This window comes from Acyrthosiphon pisum, chromosome A1, assembly GCF_005508785.2.
Source record: "Acyrthosiphon pisum isolate AL4f chromosome A1, pea_aphid_22Mar2018_4r6ur, whole genome shotgun sequence".
Classification (NCBI taxonomy): Eukaryota; Metazoa; Arthropoda; class Insecta; order Hemiptera; family Aphididae; genus Acyrthosiphon; species Acyrthosiphon pisum.
Genome location: NC_042494.1, coordinates 112,738,806 through 112,748,636, shown reverse-complemented (window position 1 = coordinate 112,748,636; position 9,831 = coordinate 112,738,806). Strand labels below are relative to the sequence as shown.

Genomic DNA, 9,831 nt, shown 5'->3' with positions numbered 1-9,831 from the left:
AATATCATATTATGATTAATTTGGAATTTATTATAGATACCTATTATTGGTCAATTTTTTTTTTAATACCATAGATAAGTATATAAGATACCTTATACCTAGACTGACATATACCGTCTCCGCTCAGAATCGTTTTTCTTATACAGTGATATTATATCACTGAATTCAAATTTAATACTATCCATTATACAGTGACCCACTTGTAACCTACTGTACAGTAGAGCGACATCCACTTACCCACCTTTTTTGTATTATGACAACTAAAATTTACCGAATAGTATCCAATTAAACGATTGACGACCAATTAACCGACTCAAATGACTCAATCCTAGGAAATCTAAGTTGTGACGATTACCAGGAATATATTTTGAAAACTAAACTTTCAAGGTATTTTATAGATATTATTGATTATTCAGTATAATTCAGTAGAATAATACAAAAAACAAAAAACCAATACTAAGTAATAAATTATTTGGAATAAAACACGGTTTTCTTTAAAAAATGCTAATTTTTGCCAACTTTTTTCAACTTTTTTAATTTAATAAAAATAATTAGAGCATTTCTAGTTCAATTGCGTACGTCGGAGTGTTGATAGGACAATTAATTAGCTTTAAAATAAAAAAAAATACATCAAAATGTTTAAAACTTTTGAAGATACATAAACAAATGCTTGATATGTATGGATTTAAAAAAAAAAGTTTATTGCCCATAGTTTAAAAAATAAAAAAGTTAGAGCCAATCTTGAAAGGGTATTTCTTCATCATTTTTGGTATACTTTCGTATGACGTCGGCTGGTCACTTCACCCCAGAACACATTATATACATTATTTTTTTTTTTTTCGTACAGGGCCCTCATTAAAACTTTGGCCCCTGGGCCTCTAAATGTCTTAATCCGGGCTTGATTGTAACTGAATTATTATAGGTATATTTTTATATTAAGTATTGTACTCGTGCACAATAATTTGATACAATTTGAATCGGTGTTTTTCTTTATAATGTTTGATGTCACAGGTTTTTTTTAACCAGTGTAGGGGCTACGCTCCAGTGGCGTAATTTGGGAGTTGGATACCTGGATAGGTGGGATATCCCCTGTCTGGTAATAAAAACAGTCCGATGGGTCTCTTGTAGTAAATGTACTTTGGGTCTGTAGAAAATGTCTTAGTATTTGATAATATACTCAATATAAATTTTATATTGAAAATAAGGTAAAACCAGTTAAAAAATGTATAGAAATACATTTTCTATTTGCCTGTTGGGGCCTGGGGGCCCTTTTTTCCAAATCGTGGACTGGGCCTTTTCGAGCCAGTCCGACACTGTTCTATGGCAACGCAGTGCACACTTTGGGAACTGTTGGCTTATGGGTATTTGAAAATCCACCTCGAGTAGTACCTATTACATATTTCGCATAATACGCATAATAATTAACGTGGTACCAAGCTAACCATCGGCCATCGCCGTTGCATTCGGGGTCACTCGACCTTTGAGCACGATTAAAGATATACCTTTTATATATCTTTAATATAATACAAGCTGAATATGTGCACTTCGTTGCCTGGAAATATGTGCGACTGCCGACTATGCGTCGAATTGTCGAAACCGGCGATTTTTATTAGTAATTGAAAATAATAATTATAGAGTAGTGGTTAAAATAATGTTGAGTAATAAACGAAAACAAAATCCTAATTAAAATTAATTTGATTGCGTAATACAGATAATTTTATATTTTTCCAACCACCTTGTATTCTGGGGAACAAGATGATTGTATACAGCATACAATAATTTGTATGAACATGTTAGTCTTGGGAATGTTATTTATAACACTTTATTGTATTATGTCAAGTTACAACAGAATTATAATAATATACCATAAATGGTATACCAACTATTTTTATCGGCGATCAACGGCGCGTCGTTGTGATTTCAGGGCAAAAATAAATATCCAAACTAAAAATAAACAAAATTAAAAACAAATTATATCTTTTGATTCTTGAGAAGGAACCTGATCGGCTACAAAAAATTTCAAAACGTTATCCTATCGCCTGTTCTATGAAAATTAAATTGTCAATGAACGAAACCAAAAAGTTCAAAATCATAATTAATAAGAACTTAGTTCACGTTCAAGTTCATTTCTTGAAAATCAACTCGTTCATATGAAGTTCACACAATTTGAACGCGTTCTTATGAACTCGTTCTTTCCCATCACTGAGAGTAGCTGCCGGACCATAGGTCACGACTCACGAGGACGTGATGTTCCACTGTTTGACACTGCAGGGAAACCGTACCCTATATCGTAGGTTGTAGGTACTCTATAAAGACAAATACAACGAGCATCGATGAAAGATTTCTATTTTAAGACCTTGCTGTTCGAAAATCGAATTGCATCTGATATGATGAATTACAAGCCGTCATGTTCATAATTTGAATCGTCATTTAATGTAATAAAAACAAATATCATAATAGAAATTTTAAAATATTGTTGAACTTTTTACTTAATTATTTGAGCTTTAAGGGGCAGTGACGTCCAACCCTATTACTAGGTGTAGCGGTCGCTACACATTGAAAATAAGGGGTGGGTGGGTATAATAACATAAAATAATTAACTTGAAATATGCCTGTTCATTATTAATCACAGATTATATTGGTTGATTGATAGGTACCTTAATATTTACTAATATTATCAATTAAAATATGATAAAATGTATAAAATAATATAATTTTGAGTTTGTGAGGGGGTGGGTGGGTGGTTAAAATTATTTCTTGCTACACCTGAATATAATACAATGCAGATCGATATATAATAAATCCTCATTTTAAAGCACTGAGCATTCATTACCTATCTTTCATGACATTGTGTAATAAAATTATTTCTTCTATACACAGTAAAATATTGTTCCGTATTTTTCGTATTTTTCGTATCTGCTGTACAGTAGGTTACAAGTGAGTCACTGGAAAGGATAGTGTTAAATTTGAATTCAAATATATAATACTGTGTTAAAGGAAAAACGATTCTGAGCGAAGACTGTCAGACAGCGTATGATAATTACTAAGTATATTTGATGATATTAAGGTGAATAAAGTAATTTATATATAACCCATTTACGTGGAATCTTTTTTAATTCAATCCTTAGCTATAAAAGTTGAACATTTTATACATTTTTAACTACAAAATAATAATTAAATTTTAAATGTGATGAATTTTGTCATAATTTGAACTTTAAAATACTTATAAAAAAAATTGTACCCATATTTTTAATATTTTTCATCCGTCTTTGAAACAATATACTAGGAGCCAGCCTTCTATTACATTTTTAAGCTTTTATAACCAACAAATAACATTTAATTGATATTTATAGAAAAAAAAACTAAAAAAAATGGAAACTAAAAATGTCCCTAAACGGCTCAAAATAAGTTAAAATATTTGGAAAATGTTAATATAAACATTCAGTCAAAATTGCATGTATTTACGGTAATTTGTTTGAGAGTTGCACCTAAAACCAAAATCGATTTTTTTCAAAAACAGATTTTGCATAGAAATTCCAGTTTTTCTTTAATTTTTCTTGGCGCTTTTGAAAACTACTGGGAAATTTTTACTTTTCACCCCCTAGCTTCCTCGTAGTTGCGCATCTGAATCTTTCTAAGTTTAACAATTTATCTTTAGATAAAAACTGCACACGAGAGAAAATAGGGAGGATTATGAGGTAAACCTACACTTTGGGTAGGATAAGTGACGACCTAATGGGTGTTAACAATATCAAGCACAGTATTGTTAATTTCAACTCAACATTTTTTTTAACACTGCATTTTAATAACATCCTATAAACATTAATGTATAATGATCAACAAAGATTACTTCCCAATTGTGAGTTTTTTTCAGGATAATTATTGACACCTATTAATTAGAGTTAAAATTAATTTTCTATGATGAACAAGAAAGCTATTTTATCATCATTTTTTCAGTATATATTTAACTTTTGAACTTTTTGGGTAAGTTTGCTTTTTAATATCTTTCAAATTTCTACATATTAAAAATTCAAATATATTAATGAAATTCAAAATCGGTTATTTTAAATTCAATAGAATATAAGACATAATATCAAACATATATTTAAAAAAATCAATAATAATTAATGATATTTATTTTTAGTATTATTTATGACTTTAAAAATGTCTTTATTCCTAATATGTGATAATACCTATACATATATTATATTAAATAAATATATATGTATAGAATATATAAACATATAAATAAACATACAATAAAAATGAAACAATGAAGTGAGGTTTTCCTCATCTTAACTATAAAATAAATAAAAATAATTAATTGAAAAATATACTATTAACATTACTTTGCATTCAGAATTGTGTAAAACAAAATTTTAAATAACACAGTGTTTAGAAAAACTCATTATAATGTTCAATATTTTACATTGATTTAATGATAAATTTATAGTTTTAATCATAACCCAAAACAATTAGTCCATCCTAACTAAAAAGTTGTTCTGTAGCTCGTTCCAAATCCCAGTTGTAAGTAGATAATGCTCCGCGTGCTTGATCACGTTCTATTCCCATATCTATGAGACGCTGAATTTTTGTGTCAAATTCTGAATTTTTATTTGGACCTAAAACAGTAATTGCAACTAAAATTATATACGCGATTAAAACAAACAAAAATACATAATAGATACTATTTGTAAATATATTCTATAGTTAAAATTAAATATACTTTTAAAATATATTTTTTTTTAATTAGGTATACCAGTATCTCCAATAAATGTAATTGGATTACTTAAACTGCATATTATACCTCCAGCATAAACATTAGTCCAGTGGCTAGCTGTTTTAGCAAATATTTCTGGATACTCTTTATATTGTTTAGCAACAACAGCATCTTGTGGATCGTCTGGTTCAGCAGCTGCCATAAGTGCCTGCAGAGACAACAGTACTGTGCGTAAAGTCATAGCTGCAGCCCTATTAAAGTATATTAAAATTAATAACTTATTGATCTAAATCATAAGAGTAAGCATTATTTATATATGACAAAGTTGAAAAGATACGGAAAAAAACTAGCTGGTAAATAACAAATTTTAAAAACAGGTAAAACTGTATCAGGTTGAATGGCAAAATTGGTATGGTATTACATTTGTTATGGTTATCGTAAGTATATGCACATTTATTTACTTAAATATGTTCAAACAATTTTACACTTACCATTGATCTTTTAAAATGTCTAAACAGATAGCTCCAGTGACGGATGAAATATTTGGATGCCATATTTTAGTCATGAATCGTACCTATAATTTGTTTTAAATATTTATATGATAAAAATGAATGCTAAAGTCTACTTACTTTAGGTGGATTGAAAGGATACGTTTCTGGCACTTTAATTTCCAAAAAGAATGTACCCCCTTCATATGGTGTATCAGGTGGGCCAGCAATTTCACCTTTTAATTCAGTATAGCTATCACCAATTAAGTCCACTTTGATTGAACATTTAGCAAGCTAAATAAAAATATAAAATACATTCATATTTATAATAAATATTACAACAAATCAAATTAAATAAATAAATATATTTATATAAGATAATATGAACTATTAAATTAGGTAAGCAAATGACAAAAACAGTTAAAAAATGAAACCATGGAGTCATGAAGAAATTAAATAATAAGTTTGATAAACAAAAAATTAAGTATATTGATGATAATTAATAAAGTAATTTATATTTAAAAATAAGTCCATTGCTATGAAACAATTATTTCACAACATTTTTATACATAACAAATCGAATAATAATGTTGTATCTAAATATTATTACTGTTTTCTAAGATAGTAAAATAGTATTCGAAAAAACTAATAAAATATTTTTGTCAAAAACAATTGTAAATTAATTAGGTACCTCTTCGCTCTTAATGACTTCTTTAAATTCCCTTTTGATTCTCTGCGTCGCAATGTTATTCATTATTAAAATTTTTAAATTTTTAAATTTAAATTTAAAGATTAATAAAAACGTAAGCACGGAAAAACCTATAATATTACAACAACTCAATTATCACGGACTCACACTAACCTAATAATAATTCCGTTTTTTAGACAAAAGAATTCTGTATAAGAGTTAAGGTTTAGTGATAAAATTATGTTTATAAGTTGTCATATAAAATGTGCTACTAACGTTGGACTAGACTAAAAAAGTTCAGTTCGAACTAGTCCATAGAAAAAGTCCACCAGTGAAAAGTTAGTAATAATGTATACACGACTGATAACACACTCACACAAGACCACGATTAAAGATAGTATGGTTGCCCAACGAATCTAGAAAAGTGTCTACCACGGTTTAGACTATCTTAAACCGTGGTGTCTACCGAGATGGATCTCCATTATCAGTATTAAACAGCTGGAGACTCAAGCCACAGAATAGATGAAATAGATCAAATTTCGTTGCACAACGAACAATAATATGACGGCGCCAAATGTTCTTAACAAGTTACATAAATACATACATAGTATCCATACAAAAAAAAGTCGCGACATACTACCGCTCCACCGTGGCTAGGTAACCCGGTTTGGTCACTGTAACTTAGTAGTAGTTGTAGAGGGCGCTAGTAAAACGCGACTTTTTGTCAGAATCACGGTTTAAGATAGTCTAAAAATCTTAAACCGTGGTCAGAATTGATAAGAATATTCGGCGCCGCTCAGCACTGTGATCCAATCACGATTTAAGATAGTATGGTTGCCCATCGACCCATTAGAAAAATGTTATCACACGGCATACGGTTTGAATCGAAAAGTCACGTGATCTACGGGGACCCCCGCATACAGCGCTCATATTGGTTCAAATTAAAACTAATAAAAATTGTTATGTTATACCTATATACAATAAAAATATATACAGAGTGTTCCAAATTTCGTGTGACAAAAGACCGAAATTTGGAAGACCCTGTATAATGATCATATTATATTATAAATTATAAAATAGTCCACTAGAAGTGCTAGTGCCCGGGGTCCGATTTAAATCCAATGCCGTCTTATCATAGCTCGTTGGGCAACCATACTATCTTAAATCGTGGATCCAATATAGGCCGTCGTGCAACCATAGTATCTATATCCGTGTTCTAAATGCAATTGCCTTTCAAATGTAAATTGTAGTTCCGTGATAGCCACTATGATATCTAAGCGCTAGTGCTTAAGTCTCCAGCTGTTTAATTTAACTATAATACTGATTATAGAGATTCATTTCGGTAGACACTTTTCAAGTATGGAAATCACGGTTTAATCATCGTCGCTTATACTGCAACAGGACGTATCTCAGTTTTCTTGATTTTACAGTAGAGCCATAAAACCATAGACATAATAAGATATGGACTGCTACTCCCCCACACCCTGCCTTAAGTTTATTGAAATAAGATTGTTAGAAAGAGAAAGAGCGTAGTTTAGGTAAGAAAAATGTAATATCATGGAATAATAAACAAAAAAGGCGGCTTATTTGAAGTCATAGACATATAAATCATAGACATAATAAGATATCATACATAACATATCTTATTATGTCTATGCATATAAATGCACTTAATTAATACATACAATGTTTTAAATATAGGATTTAAAACTTTTTTAATATTTTCTTAGCTCTTTAAAATGTAGGTAGAGTACCTATAAAGCAATATAAAATATGAATCTAGGAAAAAAAGTGACAAAATAATGACATGGAAAAAAAATCATCAAAATATGTATTTTATTTAAAAATCACAAAAATCAGTTTTAAGCATAGACATAAAATGAACACATGAACATTAGATAATAAATCTTTTATATTTGGTCAATTATAAAGTTATCAAATTAAAATAAAAAAAAAATGAAATAGTTAGGTAAATAATAATAATTATAATATGTATATTATTATCTATGGTTATTATACATATCTGTGGTTATGACCACGGTTGTAGATACGCTGTGTTATCATTTAATTATGTTATTTACAGTTTAACCAGTTGTCTAAGCAAAAAGAGTCTGAAATATAATATTTCCGGACGGTGTTTATCTACCAATATCAACAATAATCTTTTTTTTTTTTATAGCTATTAGTCGGGGACTATGATAGCTCAACAATTATACAATTTATATATTTAAATAATACAATGAATATTTTACATAATTAAAAACATAATAATAATATAGAATTTTAATTCTTGAAAGGTTACACATACGCAACAATATAAGAGATAAGATGCAATTAAGTTAATAATTAAGATATAATTATTTAGACTATTGGGGAAGCAGATTAACAAAACGCGCTCTGGTGGAAACAATTTATACCTTCCGATTCGGGATGTATAGATATAGTTTTATGTTGGTTATTTCACTTTTTATAAGAAATTAATTTTGTTATCGAAACTTTATACGCTTTTATAGCTAACTGTATACATTGGTAAGTATAATTTCTACTAATATAATCAAATACATTCAAATACACATCACTTAAAGCAAAATGTATGCGAAATGTCGGGAAAATACATACAATCTCCCGACTCCACGTAGGGGGGAACCCACCCAACCATTAGTACGATAGGCGTCGACAGCGCTTCCAGTGTTAATCTGTCTTCCCAATATGGAATATATATTGTTGTTATGTTATATAGAGAAAATTGTACGGAAATAACTATGGAGATAAGGTAGCTTTGGGGATTAATGTGTTAAGCACGAACTACTACATAGGACTGGACACTGTATAAAATAAGGTGGCTGCAAAGTTGTACGGTGGTCGTACGTTCGCTATGTAGCTGCTCTCTGGTGGCATTTTTTTATACTGTGCTGTTGTAAATTATTTTATGTGATAAGTCGTGACTAGTCACTAGTGATAACTGAAAAACGATCAAAAATACAAAAATTCAAATCAACGACAAACTTTTTATATTCACTATTATTTCTAAATAAATGAATGCGTATTACTAGTTACTATGTTGCTACCAATTTGGAAAGTTTTTTTTTTTGCGTGATTTCTAACTTGCTTTTGATTAGACATACTTGAGTATTGTCTCATTCTCATGGTAATATAATAAGTAATTATAAATTACATATTTAATTACATATTCATAAATTTTTCATATTTCATAAGTCTATATGTATATAAATATTATGTTTATAAAAGTAAAATTCGAAATGTAGTAAATCTAGTACGTCACTAGATAGCATCACAGTCGCAAACGTACATACCCGTACAACTTTGTGACCGGTGTCCCACCCTCCCCCTGCCCGGAGTGTCCAGTCCTATGTAGTAGTTCGTGGTGTTAAGTACTGAGGAGAGAAGATCAATTAGTGGACTGATTAGAGAATTGAGGTTAGTGATAAAGTTAGATAATATGACGGAAAAATTATCTGTGGAAAAATCATGAGACCGGGTGGCTTCAGCGTAGGATTTCGGTCTGGAATGAGGGTTTGGCTCCGGAACTTTGGTTGAAGGTGCATTTGAGGGTCTTATGTTTTTTATTTGATCTCTTTTGGAAATTGGACAGCCCCTGAAGTTGGCGGTGAGGTTCCCAGAGCAAAGTGCACACTTGGCTGGGCTAGCACGATCCTTTGTGCAGTTCTCGGAGCGATGGTCTTCGCCGCATTTGACACATTTTGATTCGTGGTGACAGTAGTTATCAGTATGGCCAAAGGCTTGACAATTGTAGCACTGTGGTGGACCACGACGGGACCGATGTGGTTTCTCGATTATGACTTTGGTGTTTAATAGCGAAGTAATTTTAAATATATCATTGTTGTTATTCTGACGGTTTAGATCGACAAAAAATAGTGGGAGACCGCATTTATTTTTATTTTTGACGTTAAAAA

The 9,831-nt window shown here is 30.2% G+C and overlaps 1 protein-coding gene across 1 annotated transcript; it reads right to left on the bottom strand.

Moving 5' to 3' along the window:
* Positions 1-4,081: 4,081 nt before the first annotated feature.
* On the bottom strand, positions 4,082-6,149 carry LOC100166775 (ubiquitin-conjugating enzyme E2-25kD-like). The gene is given in 5 exon segments (NM_001162251.2): positions 4,082-4,622; positions 4,808-4,971; positions 5,212-5,294; positions 5,350-5,502; positions 5,900-6,149. Coding segments are annotated over 5 exon segments (600 nt in total). The 5' UTR covers positions 5,963-6,149; the 3' UTR covers positions 4,082-4,485.
* Positions 6,150-9,831: the final 3,682 nt, after the last annotated feature.